The sequence below is a fragment of the Pseudorasbora parva genome, chromosome 5 (assembly GCF_024679245.1).
Source record: "Pseudorasbora parva isolate DD20220531a chromosome 5, ASM2467924v1, whole genome shotgun sequence".
NCBI classification, from domain to species: Eukaryota; Metazoa; Chordata; class Actinopteri; order Cypriniformes; family Gobionidae; genus Pseudorasbora; species Pseudorasbora parva.
In genome coordinates, this window is record NC_090176.1 from 2,408,430 (window position 1) to 2,428,015 (window position 19,586).

Consider the following 19,586-nt stretch of genomic DNA (forward strand, 5'->3'; position numbering starts at 1 on the left):
TGACTATACCTACTTCTGGCCCAGAGATGTAAGGTGGATTTGGTGGTTGAAAGTGGGTCTTCCATATCTATCCTGCTCTACAGCACTTAGATTTCAGTAAAGTTGTTCTTTCGCAACACACACCCTGGCTGGTGATGTATCCAATAGACCAGATTCCGCTGGATGGATGTTTGTCTCATGGATTGGGACCTAAAGTCTGCACTGGAGGTGAGGATTGAAAACAAAGGCCTGCCTCCCAATGCCCTTCTTGTGCCAGTCTTATGGTATATACTCCATGATTTAAAAAAAAAAAAAAAATGGTATCATCTATATCAGTCTGTGAAGTGACATTTATTTACAGTTTCATTTATACATTTAGCAGATACTTTTATCCAAAGTGATTCACAATAGCCGTATGAACAATAACAGTAATATACAATGCCATGTTTATAAGACACAATTAGGAAGCAAAATAGAGGAGAAATGCAGGGAAGAAAAAGATGTTTGTCCGTGTGTGTAAATGCATTGGTGTTAAGGTGTGGGGTGATTAAGTTCTTGCAGAAGAGACTAGTCTTCAGCTGGATCATCTGTGGACACAGTTGCTCTAGATGTAAGGCGTGCATGTACAGAACTGCAGTCCAGTTTTGAAATAACAAAAGCTTGCATGAGGAGCTGTGCCATTTATTCTGACAGGAAGGATCTAATGTTCCTGATGTTGTAAAGCGTGACCCTACAGCCATGGCCAAAGGATTGGCAGTCACAATTTTTGTTTTGCAAACTTTGTTGCTTTGTTGATTCACATTGTTTCTAGATTGTGCAGTGATCCGATGAATTGTAAATCATTGCAGAAAGCTTAATTGGCCAAAAAAAGGGCTAGCACAAAATGACCAGCTAACAATTTCACTAATCATATCATCAGCATACAGGAAAATATGAATGAGTACTAGTCAGGTGAAATCAATATCATTCTGATTATACGAGTAGAACGATAGCTATAAAATGAGGGAAGAAGTGCTTCCAATCATTGTGTACTCGTGTAAGCAATGGTTCCCTCCAAAGAAAGATGTACAAACATCATTGCTTTGCATTAAAATGGCCTTGCATGCAAAAAATAGCTGGATCATCAAGAACTCAAGGGTCGACTTCAGTGAATACGACTTCAGGACGTCTCAGAGTGTCAGAATGTCCCCCACCATTGCAGATCTTGCTCAACATTAGAAGAAGTGGAGTGTGATGCATCTACACACACAGTGAAGCCAAGACTTCTGGACAACAACCTGGTGTGCAGAAGGGCAGCAAAGCTACTTCCCTATAAAACATCAAGGACAGACTGAAATTCAGCCGATCAATCACAGGAAAGGTTTGTGCTCACACAGAAGACACTCTAGCTATTTTATGGCAATTTTTCTGCGATCAACACTCTTTGTGATCAATTAAAATGCCTTCCTCCAAAGTAAAGGTACATGTTATTTTTGAATTACTACTTTTTCTAAACCTCATGTTACAACTCAGAACATTTCAATTTCTAAAAAGACTTTTCTCACACTGAAGACACGTGAAAGGCTTCTCTCCAGTGTGGAGCCGCATGCGAGTCTTAAGGTTTCCTTTAAGTGTAAGACTCATTTCTACACTAGCCTTGTTTCCATTACGGATTTGCTCAAAACCTTTGTGATATTTTCTAAATGTCAATAAAAAACTATTGCGAAATGACAGCGTTTCCATTAACTGATGTTATGCGTCTAAAACATTTTTTTTTCCTTTCGCGATAAGTAATTGCAAAAACGATGCCAGCGTAAGGTTTACTAATATCCCAGCCACCACACTAGACATTATTTTTAATCAAAGGAGACATCGGCATGTTATTCAAGCATTAATGGCAAGGAAACCCTTTTAGGCTACTTGAGAGCGGCCACGTATAAGGAGTTTGTGGGTGTTTATCTCTCATATGCATCAAGGTCTTAATGATAATTTGTAGCATTTCCTCGTTGTCTAGAATCCAGAATTCCTGTAATTTTATTGTCTTTTATGAGTTTAATAAAGATCTCTCATCTTTTGTCCGAAAATTTACTGTCATCTTTAAAGAATGATCAACTTTTACGTTTGACAGAGGACCTGTAATCGCAGTTTTGCGAAAATGTCCTTTTCCGCATTGCCTGAAAACCACCTGATGCGATTGCAAAAACGTTTTTTGCGATACATGCTAAATTGTTTCCATTAGGCGTATTTTTAATTTACACTTCTAATTTGCGCAATTCAAAAGGTAATCGAAACACTACTACTGAGGACATAAAACCATACTTCTCTGAGAGAATCCTTGTAGTTACTTTACTTGTGAAGCATTTATAACACATGGACGATTTCCCCTCCTTTGCAAATACTCATGTGAGTCTTAAGATTTCCTTTTTGTGTGAAATTCTTGCCACACAGTTTACAGATGAAAGGCTTCTCTCCTGAGTGAATCCTCATGTGAGTGGTGAGGCTACTTTTGTGACTGAAAATCTTTCCACAGTCATGACATATACAATTGTTCTGACCTGAGTGAATCCTCATGTGGCAATTAAGGGTTACTTTACGCGAGAAACTCTTCCCACACTTATCACATGTGAACGGTTTCCCTTCAATGAATGGTTTCTCTTTAGTGTGCATGTTCATGTGATACCTAAGATTTACTTCTGTTGTGAAGCTCTTTCCACAATGATCACATATGAACATCTTTTCTCCAGTGTGAATTCTCATGTGGCCTTTAAGGGAGTTTTTATGTGCAAAACACTGTCCACAATGAGAGCAAGAATAAGGTTTCTCTCCAGTGTGAATTCTCATGTGGACTAGAAGGTTTCCTTTTTGATTAAAACTATTTCCACACTGTTGGCAGGGAAAACGTCTCTCTCCAGTGTGAAGTCTCAAGTGGACATTCAGGTTTTGTTTTTGAGTAAAGCTCTTTCCGCACTGTTGGCAGGTAAAACAGCTTTCTCCGGTGTGAATTCTCCTGTGGACATAAAGGCTTTGTATTTGAGTGAAACTGTTCCCACACCGTTGGCAGGTGAACGGCTTCTCTCCAGTGTGAACTCTCATGTGGACTTCCAGGTTTCGTTTTAGCCTAAAACTTTTTCCACACTGACCACAAGTTAAAGAACTGTTAGATTTGTTCTTCCGAGTCTTTTCCATCTTCATGGATTTCTCTCCATTCATGAAATCCTGATGTTTCTCATACTGATCTTTATCTTCTATATTATTCAGTTCCTGACTCTCCTCTTTCAGCGGCATTAGACCTAGAGTGAAAAAAGACAAATGCAAGTTAACAGTTTAATGACACAGATTGACAGACATAAAAATCAATACAAGGCATCAAAACCTAGAGAAATAAGTTTACTGAAGAGAGGTTTAATATGGAACTGGCCCACCCTGTGCAGCTCTAACAGCTCCAGCTCTTCTGGGAAGGCTTTCCTCAAGGTTTAGGAGTGTGTTTATGGGGATTTTTGCCCATTCTTCTAGAAGCTCATTTGTGAGGTCAGGCACTGATGTTGGACGAGAAGGCCTGGCTCTCAGTCTCCGCTCTAATTCATCCCAAAGCTGTTCTATCGGGTTGAGCTCAGGACTCTGTGCAGGCCAGTCCAGTTCCTCCACACCAAACTCCTCATCCATGTCTTTATGGAGCGACGCTTTGTGGACTGGAGCGCAGTCATGCTGGGACAGGAAGGGGCCGTCCACAAACTGTTCCCACAAAGTTGGGAGCATGAAATTGTCCAAAATGCCTTGGTATGCTGAAGCATTAAGAGTTCCTTTCACTGGGCACAATGCAGTCAGGCGAGTCCCGTTCTCCTGGTGACGGCCAAACCCAGACTCGTTCATGGGATTGTCCGACTGAAGCGTGATTGGTCGCTCAGAGAACACGTCTCTCTGCTTTAGAGTCCAGTGGCGGCTGCTTTACTCCACTGCATCCCATGCTTTGCATTGCACTTGGTGATGTAAAGCTTGGATGAGATGTAAGCCTTGGGGACAATCGCACTCGGGCATGGTACAAGGTAACCGAGCCTAGTGTGAGTACACCCTTAATCACTTCCATGGCCAAAGGTGTATAAAATCAAGCACGTAGGTACACAGATGTTTCTATAAATGTTTTTCAAAGAATGGGTCACTCTCGAGAGCTCAGTTAATCAAAGCGTGGTACTGTGATAGGCTGCCAGCTGTGCAATAAGTCTATCCCTGAAATGTCTTCACTATTAAATATTCTATGGTCAACTTAGTGCTGGGTTCATACCGAATATCGGTGTTTATTTTTGTTATGAAAAGAATTTTTTTTTATACCGCAATACTGGTATATGTCGCTTAAACAACGTTCGTAACGCAGCATGACAATGTTTAAGAACGGTCTCGTTGCACTGTAGTGAAGACATCACAGAAGTTGCATTACAGCCTATGACCGAAATCAGCCCCTAAACACTCATTCACTATTCTCAACGTTATCCACTAATAAAGTTCACTTAAAGTTGTGAATGAAAACGAGTCAATGAATTCGGACAGCCGTTGTGTGTTCATCGCCTGTACTCTCGTTATTGCGGTGCAATGTGGGATTGAATGAGTGCACTCAATGTCCACTATGGTTTTGGACACTACTACAAATGGCTGTCACCTCAAATAGTGCCCTATTTGAGGGTATAGAGGGCAAATTCGTATTCAGCCCTTGATTACAGTGAAGAATTCAAACTTGCAGCGGCGCGCCCAAAATAACTGTTTCTGCGCGGAGTGCCGTAATGAGATTAACAACACTCACCACATGGATCATATAGCACAAATATAGACCGAAGCAAGCACATTTAAGCTTTTAATGGACATATTTCATATCCTCTAGTGCTCTAAACACGATCGAGCAGCGTGTATGCGGAAATATTTCATCACGTCTTCTTCAAATGAAATGCATGCAAACAAGGACACTGATACTACAGCCGTATGACACAATGGATTATTCTGCTACATGGAAGGCAATGATGTAAGAAGAATGGGACAAAAAAGTAACGCCTTTATTCTTTCTGTGTTAAACTTACGTGTCATTTGTTCAGACTGTAGTGCTCATAAATATTTCTCCCTTGTTTTGGCAATTTTCTGTTTAGTGGTAGATTTTTTAAATGCTTATGGTGCCCTCAACTCTGTTTTATTCTCTCAGTGGTCATATTTTAATATTCATGTGTCTGTAACGAGTGTGTAGTATGTGTTTTGTTGGTTTTTGTCTCCCGACAGCATCATTTTGTGGAGCTTTGTTTCACAATTCTTCTATAATATTCACTCATCATGACAGTAAAATAGGGCATTCTAGTCAATCTACTAGAGTTTTTCCTTTCGCAATCAGTAGAAAATCTGTTTAACACACAGTCATGCATAGGGAAAAAAATACTGTCATATACCGCAAAACTGGCATCATTTATAAAAAAAAAACCTTTGATATAAATTTTTGGTCACATCCCCCATCACTAGGTCAACTGTTAGTGGGATTATAACAAAATGGAAGCAATTAGACAATTGGGAACAACAGCAACCCAGCCATGAAGTGGAAGGCCACTTAAAAATCACAGAGCGGGGTCAGCGCATGTTGAGGATCACTGTGCGCATAAGTCACCAACTTTCTGCAGAGTCAATAGCTACATACCTGCAAACTTCTCTGGCTTTCAGATGAGCTCAAGAACAGTGTGTAGAGAGCTGCATGGGTTAGTTTTTCCATCATGGGCGTCAGAAGCAAAAAAAATGGGGGCGGGTCCTCTCCTGGAAATTTTTTACAGGAGTAGATGCCATTTACATTAAGTACAAATATACTAGCTTGTTTACTTAACGTATGGTTGGGCCAGGCAAAATGATGGAAAACACTGAATCATTTAATGTGGTAATAGTTTAGGGGTAAGACACATGACATGAAGTTGACGCAATTTGACCTGAGGTTCGAATCCGCCGTTTGCCAAACTCGCTCTTTTCACATAACATTTTATATGTCAGCTCAGAAAAGCATTTATATTCAATAAAAATAAAGAAAATATTAGAAAAGTGGAAATAAAAGCATCAAATGTGTTTAATAATGTGTTTATCAGTTAGGGGTAGGTGAACAGACATGCGCTGAATTAGAGACAATAAAAGTGAGTGGGCCCAATATCATTGGTCGTAAAAAGTGGGTAGGTCTTGTCCCGTCCACATAAAATGGTTCGGACACCCATGGTTTCCATGGCCGAGTTGCTCATCCAAGCCTTACATCACCAAGAGCAATGCAAAGGGTGGGATGCAGTGGAGTAAAGCAGCCGCCACTGGACTCTAGAGCAGTGAGACGCACACTCCCAAACCTTATGGAAAGCCTTCCCAGAAGAGTTGAAACTGTTATAGCTATATATAAGGTTGTCAGTTAAGGGAAAACAAATTAAATGAACATCGCTAGTTGGATGTGTTACTCTCATCCTTTTCTGAGGATGGAGGTACTCTGGTAGTTTTTGCCCTATTTTGACGTATATTAGAGTAAAATCTTATCGAGTCCATATAATGCAAGTGTAGATGTCCTTGAGAGTTCATGTGCAAACACTTTATTTCCATTCTGGTCATGTGATCTCAACACGTCTGTCCAGATGAGGCGACCGGCTCCATGTCAAATAAAACTGCTTTAATTAGGACACTCGCGATGATCTTCAAATATATCATTCATTTCTGTAAAGGCCGACATTTCACTGAGGATCACAGGACTGAGCTCAGCTTTGAGAATGAAACTAACCTGTTTGTTGTTGTTGATCTTCATGTGTCAAGCTGAACACTTCTTCAATCTTGATGTCTTCACTCTCCTGTTTAATAAACGCCATCTTTATAATGTGTCACGTGGGTCTCAGAGGCTTCTCCAGGAGTTTTCCTGTGTGTTTGGACAAAGTCATGTTTAAGAGGAGAATAATAATTCACTGAAAGAAAAATAATTGTTTCAATTAGTTTCCTAGTTCAGTAGTTAGGCAAATAGTTAATGACCTTAAAAATAGCCACAAAAACACTACAAATTAATAAAATAACTAATTACACAGACACATCATTATAATTTATGATTTACATTAGGCATTAAAGGATTTGAAGATATTTATAGATACCTTTATTGTCTTGAAAAAAATTGTTGTTTGCTTATAATAGTCATTATTCATGTTTGTGAGCTAAAGAAGCGCGCACTGTGTTGAGTGCGTCTGAAAGCTGTGTTGTCCCTAAAAGTGGGAAAAAACACTATTCAAAATAAAAAAATGCCTTTTAATCAGATTCAGCCATACATCTATGATCCAGAATCAGACACAGAGGCTGAAGTTGAACAGCAGGAGCAGCAGCAAAAACGACTAGAGCAGGACCGTTTAAGTTAAGTTGTGGTAGAAGTTACTCTAACTCTCTCTCTCTCTCTCTCTCTCTCTCTCTATATATATATATATTATATACATACTTAGCGGCTTGTGTTATTTACACATTTATACTTTAATTATGTTGTCGTATTTTTTTTGTCTTTGAAGGTGTACATGTGGGAAGTGCAGTTTGATGCCAACTGAGGCGGGAAACGTTTGCTGCCAAGAAATAGAATCGGTTATATTCTGTCATGAAATACATTGTGTAAAGTTGTAGTTTGTGTAAGAATTAAAGTGAAAGCATACAATTAGCTTAATAAATGTACTTAAGCACAGTCTTTATAAAAGATTTTACATGTTATTCCTTCACCTCATTCATAAACTTTGGGATCCCTATTTAACATATTATCAAACCAGTGTATTGCTGTAAGAGGATCTAATTACACACATCGGTCCCTACCTCATCACATAATGGAAAAAATAAAAATAATAAAATTAAAAAAAGAAATTATTTACAAACTAATTTTTGCAAAGTAGCTTTCAGGAAAGAGAATGTCATGCAAATGTTAAAACACAGAAGTGTGTCTGTAAATTACTTGGCTGACATAGTTTATGATATTTTTTTAAAAGGTAAGGAGACGGTTGACTCGGGTGCCAACCTCTCTACAGTGTATGACAGAACATCCAGGACTGCATGCCAACTGCCTGAATGTCTATACACTTCAGAATATAAATAACATTTACAGAGCTGACTATGGCCCACTTAGGTGGAGAACAGAGGAGGAGAACAGAGGAGGAGTGAGTAATTATGAAAAAAAGATCTCAGATTTCATCCTTATGTAATGATAGAGATATCAAACCAATAAACTTTGTAAAACGTGTTTATTTATCTAACTTTCGATATCAATAATTGAAAAATATATATGTACAAGGAGCACAAAATGTAGCATACACATGCATGAGAGGTATTTCTTGAACATTATACACAAGTCTGCATTACTGACTATGACCTGACTGACCACTCTCGTTTCAGGTATCTTGCCTATTGCAGTTTTGTCAGCTGGTGCTGGGGATATCTTTGCAGACACGTGCGTGTGGTCATTCCATCATGTGTTGTCCTGCGGATTCGGCAGGAGTTTCCTGATGCTGGTGGGAACTATGTTGGCTTCCGGCCACCATTGGACTGAACTTAGACACCTGTTTGGCAATGAGTTCCTCCTTTGCTGGCATGTCAAACTGTGCTGATAGGGGAACTGGAATGGGTACTTCTCGTAGTTCCTTAACATAGTTGGTAGGGTCTTCAAACACGTCTAAAAACAGCAGTCTCATCAGATCATCGACATATCCTTCATCGCCAGCTTTGCCCTCCAAGTTCTTTGCCTGTTCACGATCAGCATTCTCGTTGAAATGCATTGCCGCAAGATACAGCCTAGAAAGATCAATTAAAAAAATTACATTTTTTTTTTAAACACTGGGTTTTGTAAAGTATTAGAACAATTATTACCTGCATAGCATTCCAATAAAAGGAAAAAACACATTCTTGGGGGCAAATCTCAGGATGACACTGTGGAATGGCTCAAGAGCTGAAGATTGATGTTGGTGGCTCAGCTTTTCCACATCACGGAGAACTCTCTTGTTCATGAGCAGCTTCTCCACTTTATACAGAACCATGGTACCTATTAGAATAGACAACAGGGAAATGTTAAAAATACTGACATCCAGAACAATAGTAGGTTGTTTGCTTTAAACACTAGAAATAAGTCACAGACCTTGTTTTAACCATTTATTAGGGTCTCTGGACACTCTGTCTTCATGAGTGCACCTGGGGAATGCTGGATCTTCATGAACGTGGACATTCTGAATGTGATTAAATAAACTCTTCCACTTAGCAACTTTGTCTGCTCCTTCTGTGGAAGACATGGCTGACCAGTGGATGTGATTTTTTATACTCGGCAACCAGTTTCGCAGCACCTTGCAGTCTTTGTTTCTTGATAATTTCTCCAATTTTTTAGATAGCCCTGGAAATACAAGACAAAAAGGGGGTACAAAATGAAAATCATAAGCTAACTAAGTGTAAAGGGGGGGTGAAATGCTGTTTCATGCATACTGAGCTTTTTACACTGTTATAGACTTGGATTCCCATCCTAAACATAGACAAAGTTTCAGAATCTAATGTTGGACGTTTGATGGAGTATTTCTGTGTCAAAAATACTCCTTCCGGTTTCTCACAAGTTTCGGAGAGTTTTTTTCGAGTATGGCTCGGCTAGATGTTAATAGAGCGGAAGGTCCTTGTATGGGCCGTACGGGCTCTTCTCCCGGTAGGGTGAGCGCGCGCGCGTGACTAGAGCGAGAGAGAGGAAATGCACGCCCATACACTCCCGCTGCGCTCCACTTTATTCCTATGGGTGACGTCGAGCGACTTCAACGCTTCAGCACAGCAGTCCGGGAAGGCAGCGCTACATTTGAACCGATTTGAACGCAGAAATGACGGGAAGCTTCACAACATCGCTTCAGTCGCGTCCCAAAGTGGATCTCCACGGTCACTGCTGTCAGGACTTCACCAAATCATACCAAAGAAGAGTGTTTTTGACGGAGCGGTCCCAGCGATAAAGGTTCGGTCCTGCTTTGGAAGCAGCCGGTGAGTAAAACTGCTTCAGATGTCTGTGCTGTCGGCTATCGTCGCGTGAGTAAACATCAGTAAACGACACGATCGCGTGCTTCGTCATTCAAATGCGCTAACGGTTACTCCATTGTTGTTCTCTGTATAACGTTACACTAGTCTGACGTGCAAAACCGTTTTGCTTGCAACTGCTAAGGTTTAGTCACATACAATAGTCCATAAATCGAATCATGTCCTCATAAACTGCGAGTAAACACACACAAATGTTGACTAAATACAGGCCCCTAAATACAGTACATACCACAGAGACGGACGTCCTGCTGTTGCTGTTTCTCCTGTTCAATTTATTTCAGCCTCCGAATGATTCTGGATCATCTATTAGCTGAGATAGCGATGGGTTTCTCCACGCTTGAGGACGTCACCGCTTTGCGCGCTCATCATTCTTTAGCTCCGCCCACACGATACGCCTCCAAGCGCTCGGTTTTTTCCGGAAAGACTCGGTACAGCCCATATTTCTTTTATAAATATGATAAAACGTAAGACTTTTCGGAGATATGAAGGATGCAATACTACTCCAGGGTATATGCAGGAATCCTGAAGTTAATTTCAATACCTTTTTAAGACTTTTTAAAGACCTTCTCAAAATATTTTAAGACCTCATCGCACTTCAAGTTCTAATCGGCAAAAAACCTTTAATAAACAATTGTAGTCGAACGTAGACTTCAAATCTCTATCGTAGGCCAATTTTGTATTGTTTATATTGCATATCTGTTTCGCAACGTATGGAGGGCGACACATCACCTAACTGCGCATTTCACAAAATACGTGACGTCACCTGTAGACGGCGCTCGCCAGGGATGGAAATAAACTTTTTTCAAAGTCTACCACTCAATGTTTTTACCAGCCACTTTTTTGTTTTTAACAAATTAACACTACAAGCTCTAAAATACTTGGGCAGTTTATTTAATCTCAAGTCTCAATGAAATACTGACATTTTCACGATGATTTGTGGTCTTTTATGGCTTCCAGTTTTATGGTTGTTAGTCCCAACAATGAAACTATTCGTTCTGGCATCTTTGTAGCGTGTTGACAACACACCGAGCAGAACATTGTCAGTAGGGACGCACCGAAATCACAATTCTTGGCCGAAACAAAAAAAGAAGAAACCAAAGCCAAAAACCGAAAAATAAAATTCAAACTAGAATGTTTAACTCGACCTCACTCGTGTACATTAAATAATAACGTACATGCCTACTGGCCTGCAGAAAGGTACAGAAATTGAATAAAGTAATCAAATGTAAAATAACTGCATATTTAACTGTTTAAATGAAAGATTAATCCTTATTAAACTTACAAAAGCTATTCAATCAAGACCATTGTTTAATGTCAAACTAAATATAAGGACATCACTCAGGCAGCAGTAAAGGCTACTGCGCCTTTAAGACCTGAGGCAGGGATATGCTCGTCTTTCTCGACTGTGCATACTATACAGTTCACTTAAGGGCATATTCAGACTATGTCAGCTATGATACTCATCAAGATGGACATACTTCTTGTGTGAGTTTGTCCGTTTAAGCGCAAGACTTGAAAGAGAACTCAATATTTGCGCGCTGTGAGACTCGCGCTCTCTCGGATGATGCACAGCGTCAGATCTTCTCTCAGCGCGCGCGAGTCTCACAGCGCGTCTTCACGCGAATGATGACGGAGAAAACGACTGGTCATATGCACACATACGGCAGCACTCGCATGCATTGAACAACGTTTACAAAGAGGTGAAACAGCTCGGTAGGTGAAGCGAGTTTACCGCCACAACTCTAAATCAGCCGCGTCTGGCTGGTGGCGGTGCTAATGTCCATCCCTGGCGCACGGCGCTCCGAGCCGATCTCAGACTGAGCGCCCGGTTGTTTTTTAATACTTACGGGGATGAAAATAAATATATTCATAAATACTTTTTGGAGTCAAACTCTTTTGACAAAGCTTGAACACATTACTTTTAAAATTTAAGACTTTATAAAGCCGTGATAAGACTTTTTAATACTTTATAAGGGTCTTAATTTTCCCAAAATTGATTTATCACCTTTTAAGACTTTTCAAGACCCCGCGGATACCCTGTACTCTATAGGTACTCAAGATTGACATGAGATTGACTGAAACTGAGTGTTTCACCCCCCCCCTTAAAATAATTGCTTGAAATTAAATTATTATTCATGTCCAACAATTTTTCAAAAAGTTTAATACAATACAGTAATATAAAAAGAATTTTGACTTCCATTTACCCTTCTCGAGGTTGCAAACATCATAGTACTGCTTGATCTCCCGCTCCCTCAGATATTTCCGCACCTGGGTGTGACGATCAGTCACAATGTAATCAACATGTAACTGGTTGGACTCGAGACGGTCCAGACCTCTTCTGAGTCCTTCCTTCTCCATGTGTGCTCTGCCTTCAACTTCATTGCTCTTTAAAAAAAATAATCAAAATCACCATACCAAATGCAAAGTCACATAAAAAAACGAAGCATTACGACATACTTCAAGAAAGGGTTACCTGTATTAGTTGAATGTCCAGAATTTTATTGCTGTCAAGATGTAATAAAGAATAGCTGCCATATTTGGCAGAATGTCCTAAATATAGAAAACATTTGTAAGTTAATACCATACACTGCGGAACCAAAAATGTGAATTTTAACATTACTATGATAAAGTCTTGCCAACTTGAAATTCACCTGGAGAATCAGCACGCATATCGCCACTCAGTGCAATTTTGCCCAACGGCTGTAGTTGCTGGAACATGGCCTGCTGATCCATCTTCCACTTGTGAAATATAGATGGTTCCAGGAACAACCGAGCATGCCTTCTAAATGAACTGAACTGGTGTACTTGCAGATTCATAGCTCTGCAAATCTGACAACATAGCAGAAATTAAACTATGGGTTCTTTCTTTGTGAATTTTACAAAAATATGTGAACATAATACTCCAAAAATACCTTATGCATTTGAATGAACGATCCACCAGTGAAGTACACTGCCGCTGACATTTGCAGGTTCCCAACTGGGGTGCTTCCTTTCACAGGCTGGCTCTGCCATTTTTTGGTATATTGGCATTGTTCGCAGACCTGGCAGAATGACACAAATGTCCCAAGCCGCTGTCGCTGTACCTTGCTGTTAGTCTTGCATAAAGGACATGTTTTAAAAAGCTCTCTGAGAGAGCTTTCAAAAACAATGTACTTTGCATCGGTGTAATTGCAAGAGATGTCCATCCCACTGAAAAGCAATTGCAAAGCATGAATATCAATGATAAATTAAAAACAAATGTAATGAATAACAAGGTGCATTTGCACAACATTACCTTGTTTCAGAAGGCTTTGTATCAGAGTCCCCAGGCTCATTTGTGGAATCATGAGTTGGTGTAATTTCTGAAAGATTCGCTTTAAGCTCATCCTCAACCAGCAATTCTGTTCGGGGCCTTTTAACAGGTGTTGCACCGATTCCAGATCTGGATGGCTTGATTGGCGTAGATGACACATTCCTCAATGTCTCAGCCTGTGTTACCTGAACCTCAACCTGTGATACCTGTGTGCCTGAGCAAGTAAATATTAATATTTGATTTAGGAACACTATATATATATATATATATAAATAATAAGGTAAAAGTAGCAATAACCATTTCTCATATTATATACATACATTTGTTCCGTACATGTCCTGTCTGTTTAGAAAAGGAGAACTGTGTGCCAACTGTCTTTTGAGTTGGAACAAAAGTACACTGAACGCCCACAGATAGCATTAGTGGTTTAGTTTGCACTTTAACAGACACAGTTGTTTTCTCTTCTGTTTGACATCCCATGTGCTTGACTGAAGGCGAGTCCTGGCCGGTAGGATTATATGCAGATGTGCTCTATAAATAAATGAACGAACAAACAAACAAATACCTAATTGAAGTGTTTCACTGGCAACATACATTTCAGAATAATGACTTTGCTAGACTACAATCAAGCCGTTATTCCATGCATTAAATGATTTTAACTTTAACCCAGCATTTTTAGAACGACATGTCGTGTGTGTGTGTGTGTGTGTGTAGGGTTGCCACCTTCAATACAGAAAAATAAGGGACGCCTGCCGCAGCGGTGGCAACACCCCTCGGGGCCACGATGACCACAGTCCCGATGGTGTGCCAGTGCAGTGGTCGTATATCATAACTTAAAACATGTTTTCATAATTTGTATATATATTAAGATTGATACCAATGGACATTATAATAGGATATCTGCTATTGAAATCAGTGTGAACAGATGCACTCAGTATAATACACAGCTATGACAATGAAAAACAAACTCAGCTGCTGTAACCTAGAGGGAGTAGGATAAGAAATTGCTAGTTAACGCGAGTAATTTTATAGTGTGAACAAAGATTTTGACTAAAATATGTCATTGTTTGCAGTAACACCATCCAAACAGCGAACCTACACCTAAATAACTGTAAATGATATAATATCTACAATCATTTCTTATTTTAATAAAATACTTAACAACATTTAGATTTTTGGTAAGTTAAGTAAATATATTTATATATTATTCCGTTTTTATAGTCTATTGTTAATTCTATAGCATTGGATGATGCAATTATTTAAACTTGTTAAGCATAACAAATAGTTGTTTATTTTATTCCTAAAAGGTCCTATTTTGATTAAATATGTATTAAATATATATATCTTATCTCTTATTAAAGTAATGATTGTGTCTGACTGTACAACTTAACCTTAATAAACAAATCATACCATAACACCATTAATGTAGCCTACATTATTAACATTATTTCTTAATAGGCAGCATATGAAATCTAACGTTATCAATCAAAAAATTGTTTTGATATAGGGTATTTGGACCTGCCTCCGCCATCGTTTCAAATGGATTCTGCCCATATAGAAAAGAACCGGCGAGGCGGGGTCCCCTCCTCTTCTGACTCTGATTGGCCGTGATTCACGGCCGTGAACCTGAAACAAACCAACCAAACAAACCAACGACGGCAGCGACCCAATTAGGGGCAGAATAGGACGTGTCTTCACACAATGCGGATTGACCTATGTAAAATACGGGACAAATCGCGTCCCGTATGGCTTTGATACAGGATGCGTCATTTTTCCTGAAAATACGGGACGATTCCGTATTTCACGGGACACGTGGCAACCCTATGTGTGAGTGTGTGAGTGTACGCGTGGTTTGTGAAGACATGATTTGTAGCAAGCGGACTGGTTTTGCGCGTCAGGCTAGTGTTTACATAGAAAGACATGAAATAGTAGCGCATTTGAATGAAGAAAGGCGCTTATTTAGTTCAACATATTTCCCCATTCTTTGTGTATTGTTGTTTGGAGTGCTTTTACAATAAACATACACATATAGTGGCCAGCTAAACAAATGTACACACACTATACATCGCATGCTCTATTGATCAACTAACAGACATCTGAAGTAGTCTTACTCACCGCCTGCGGTTCCAACGTTGGGACCTTTATCGTTGGGACCGCGCCATCCTTCAGTATTAGGCGATCTGAAAACCCGGCATCGAACTGGGCCTTGTTTATAAAACAATCGGCATCGAAATGCAGGGCACAAACATAGAAATTTGTGCATCTCCGTTGCTTTTCCGGAAAAACGAATTCCATCCACCGTTGCCTTATCGCTGGGTTCTTTGGGACGCAGTGCTGGACTGTCTTGGCCTGGCAGCCAAAAATGCACTTTTTGGGTGACATTGTTGATTTCTTGAAGTCACGTCAGCTGTGCAGCGCAGCCTACGAGCCGTATTGCTTTCGCTCTCTCTCTCTCTCTTCCGGGAGAACTGTCCGTACGGCCCATACAAGGAAATTCCGCCCTGTTGACGTCAAGCGGACCCATGATCGGAAAAAAAAAAAAACTTTCTAAAACTTATGACTAACAGGTAGTATTATTTTGGGCACAGAAATACTCCCATCAAACATCCACCTTAATTTTTGAAACTTTGTCTATGTTTAGGATGGGAATCCAAGTCTTTAACAGTGTAAAGAGCTCAGTATGCATGAAACAGCATTTCACCCCCCCTTTAAAGGGTCATGAGACCCTGTTTCAGCAGGACTCAGTTCTCACCACAGTTTTGAAAAATGCTGTAAAAGTGGGCGTGGTTTAGCGGCGGAGTGGAGGAGGACGAGGGCAGGGCTCCAGACTCATTTTTCACTAGAGAACAGCTCAACTAAAAATTTTAGGGGCACAACCAGAAAATTTAGGGTCACATACCATAAACAACATGCTAATTTCCACTGTATTACTAATAAATACTAGCCTGACGTGGTCATAATCTGATGCGCCATTGGGCTGTGATTATGGGGCGTGTTTCAAGTGAACCAGGAAAGACCTTGATTGGACAGACCGCCAACCAATCAAAGCAACGGAGCGACGGAGCATAACGTTAGTTGTCAAATGTCAAAAGAACTCAAATGCACTGTGTTGCCAAGTCTGCGTTTTTCCCGCTGGTTGTTTTCCATGTCCGCGGGTTGAAGCGAACTGAATTATGGGATATATAGACCCAGGAAAGCCTATTTTAGCAGGCAACCTTCCCAAAATAACACACATTTACCCCCCCCAAACCTCACCCCAGTGTAATAAATGGTTACATTGATTTGATTGATTTTTGAGAATCAACAATCTTCATTCAAATATTATTAAAAGATTTTTAAGCATATTGTGCAATTGTGTTTTTTTAATGCAGTGAAACATGCCAAATTGTTTTATTGATTTATCACATTATTGATTAATATTTTGAGTTTCTATTTATTAAACCAATTTCCTTCATTGGATCTACTCATTTTTTTTATTTCAATAAACTCAAAATTAAGGCAACCAGGTTACTTACTTTTTTAAGTTAAGCCAACAATATGTTTTTACAGTGCACTGAATAAACACGCCCAAATTTACTAGTCGCACGTGTAACTGGATGTAAAAATCAGTTGCACACTCAAATTTTGGTAGCTAAATGCAACCATTTGGTGTCAGTCTGGAGCCCTGGAGGGGAGACTTACAGCACATCAATGCTCATTCAGACAATTTCATTTCGCTCTCATTAAAAGCAACAGGGCTTCCCACAAATGCACGCGGCAAATTACCATTAAGTTACATGAAACACAATATACGTGGTTTTGAAAGCTCATAGTTACACAAATACATATATCCTTTGACAACTATCATTTGAAGCTACACTGTGTAACTTTTTTAGTTTATTCTTAGCTAAAAACACTTAGTTCATTCAAAAATATATGTGCTCATTAATGTATATTTACTTATTTCAAGTAATAAAGTATTCTGGTAAGTTTATAATATGCCATTGAAAACACATACGGGTGAGGGGTTCGGATGGCGGTCGCCATGTTGCCCCTCCATCTTGAAAGTACATTAGCCAAAGAGGGACATACCCGTAAATTCGAGGTTCCCCTTTTGCGTTTTAACACTGGATGGCACAGTGTCGAATGTGAAGAGGGGGATTGCCATGTTAATCTTGGACTAAATCAGCCACCGTAGGAGTTATTTATTAGGAGTTGTTTATTTTAAAAAATGACATTTTGGGGGGTAAAATGTGTGTTATTTTGGTAAGGTCGCTGCTAAAATTCGCACTCATGGGTCTATATATCACATAACAACATAGAAACAACCCGCGGACATGGAAAACAACCTGCGGAAAAAAACGCGGACTTGGCAACACAATGCAATTAAGCTCTGTCTGTTGACATTTGACAATGCGTCGCTTCGTTGCTCTGATTGGTTGTATGTCTGTCCAATCGAGGTCTTTCCTGGTTTGGTTGAAACACGCCCCATAATCACAGCCCAATGGAGCACAGACTCATATTCTGACTAGAATTGAGTAATGACCACGTCAGGCTAGCATTTTCTCCTAGTGGTATCGGAAATTGTATCGAATATCGATACTTTTTTTAGGTATCGTAACGAAGTTAGAAATTCCAGTAGAGACAGCACTAATATAGTTTGTCAAAATATGTTGGAATTACTTATTATGAAGAAAAAAGAAGAAGAGCATTGTCCGTTCACGCACATCTACCGGACTGGCAGCTGCCAACAGCACGCAAAGGTTTTAGTCTTACTGCCGTTTTGAGCGGCAGGATTCAAGCTTCGAATCAGTGAGTCGTTTGTTTCAAAAAGCTCAGTTATGCGCTATGCTGCGTACCAACTTGCATACTAGCTATAAGTCCTTAATAGTATTTGAAAATATAAATAGTATGTCCCAAATCGTAGTATGTTGAAAAGAGTATTCCAGAGATACCCAGATGGTTTACCATTTCCGAATCTGCAGTGGATATTACCCACCACAACCCATTGCGAGTCGGACGAGGATTTGATTAGAACAACAAACATGGATAAGAAGTGTTAAGATACGACAAACATGATGGATGTGCAAGTCTGACAGTTAAGTCGAGAGATTTATGCTGCATTCCAGGACGGTTTTTGTTGCCCGCTAATCACGACTTCAAACCACGACTTTGTAGCGTTTCAGGCAGTCACGCCAAACTGAGTGCAAGGAATTGTGGTAGCTAGATTTCAGTGTGTTTGTTAGCCCAGGACATTTTACAAATCCAGACCAGACAATATTCTACGGCCATGTCCGGAAATAAAGAGTAGCCTATTCATGTCACAGTACCGTTAGGGTGATACGATTCAACGCGTGATATAAGATTTTGGCTATATACCTATCGAAGTCATTCATCATAGACAGTACCAACGTCAGTAGGCTGTAACTTATTTTATTTTGGTCTTATCACAAGGTGTCACTGTGGCCTCAATGCTTTGCCCTCACCTACTCTGAGCTTGATTGCTATGTCTGAGGTAAACCACGCTCTCCTCATTACCATATGGACAAAGTAATATAGAAATAAATGTATTAATAAATGTGGAAAAAATAAAAATGAATAAATGTATAAATAAATAAATGTGGTGAAAAAAATAGATACATAAATAAAGAAATAAATGGATAATTTTTGTATTGTATTGAAATTATTAAAAGTTGTTTTGCTTTTCTATGTATATTTATTGTTGCTTTTTTACATTTCTTTGTATATGTATGTATTTATTTTTAATATTGGCAGCTTTGGAATTCCATAGATTGATCCATGCCTATCCTATATTTATAATTTAAATATACGGGCATGTAACTAAGGAATAGAGTCTGTTATAAGTTACCGTTTGATGAAGTATTGTGTCCCAAAGCTTGCACACGTTTCTGCTACACACCCAAAAGTATCTACTTTTACTCCACAAAAGAGTTTATACTTTTAGGTCGCAGTATAAGTTGGCTAACTGGGACACAGCGAGTGTCTGAATTCGTGTTTACCATGAACGAACTCGATATGAGACGCACCCTTTGTTCCTCGCATGTGAATATGATTTACTCACAAAAACAATGCACTAATGTAACGAAGTATATTACAAAGATATCACACAATACTACATCATTTTACACTTCTTGTAAAAGCTACCAAATTGGTGTGTATCTATTTAAATAAGGAAAAGCACAAACCTTTCTTCAGTCTAATCACAGCAGTCGCAGGAGCGGCGCAGCTTTATGATGTCATCGCAGAGAAGAAAAATAAAAGTCACTCCGCGGTGTCTAATATCACATACCCC

At 39.5% G+C, this 19,586-nt stretch overlaps 1 protein-coding gene across 7 annotated transcripts; it reads right to left on the reverse strand.

The window, feature by feature from the left end:
- Positions 1–309: 309 nt before the first annotated feature.
- On the reverse strand, positions 310–19,577 carry LOC137074930 (gastrula zinc finger protein XlCGF7.1-like). Of its 7 annotated transcripts, XR_010904960.1 has the most exons (12): positions 19,480–19,577; positions 15,410–15,795; positions 13,615–13,825; positions 13,277–13,508; positions 12,915–13,191; positions 12,654–12,831; positions 12,476–12,552; positions 12,207–12,387; positions 9,080–9,328; positions 8,815–8,986; positions 8,353–8,739; positions 6,721–6,850 (listed from the first exon to the last, which is right to left on the reverse strand). XR_010904960.1 is itself a non-coding variant. In XM_067443019.1 (11 exons), exons 2-11 carry the CDS (start codon positions 15,674–15,676, stop codon positions 8,409–8,411), a joined length of 2,175 nt encoding a protein of 724 aa, XP_067299120.1. In that variant the 5' UTR covers positions 15,677–15,795; positions 19,480–19,577; the 3' UTR covers positions 8,176–8,408. The 7 variants fall into 7 exon arrangements, 6 of the variants coding, with proteins under 6 accessions (XP_067299125.1, XP_067299124.1, XP_067299121.1 ...); XM_067443019.1 differs by lacking the exon at positions 6,721–6,850 and having other exon boundaries at positions 8,176–8,739; XM_067443024.1 differs by lacking the exons at positions 8,353–8,739; positions 8,815–8,986; positions 9,080–9,328; ... (5 more) ...; positions 13,615–13,825; positions 15,410–15,795 and adding exons at positions 310–1,288; positions 2,639–3,248 and having other exon boundaries at positions 6,719–6,850; positions 19,480–19,559.
- Between the last annotated feature and the right edge of the window lie 9 nt (positions 19,578–19,586).

What these genes read in the sequence shown, in the direction of transcription:
- LOC137074930 (XM_067443019.1), bottom strand. Translation starts at nt 15,676, where the DNA reads ATGTCACCCAAAAAGTGCATTTTTGGCTGCCAGGCCAAGACAGTCCAG. An exon ending in AGGACATGTACGGAACAAAT is followed by an intron (nt 13,509 to 13,614) that starts GTATGTATATAA and finishes TTACTTGCTCAG; the next exon opens with GCACACAGGTATCACAGGTT. An exon ending in TGGACATTCAACTAATACAG is followed by an intron (nt 12,388 to 12,475) that starts GTAACCCTTTCT and finishes TTTTTTTTAAAG; the next exon opens with AGCAATGAAGTTGAAGGCAG.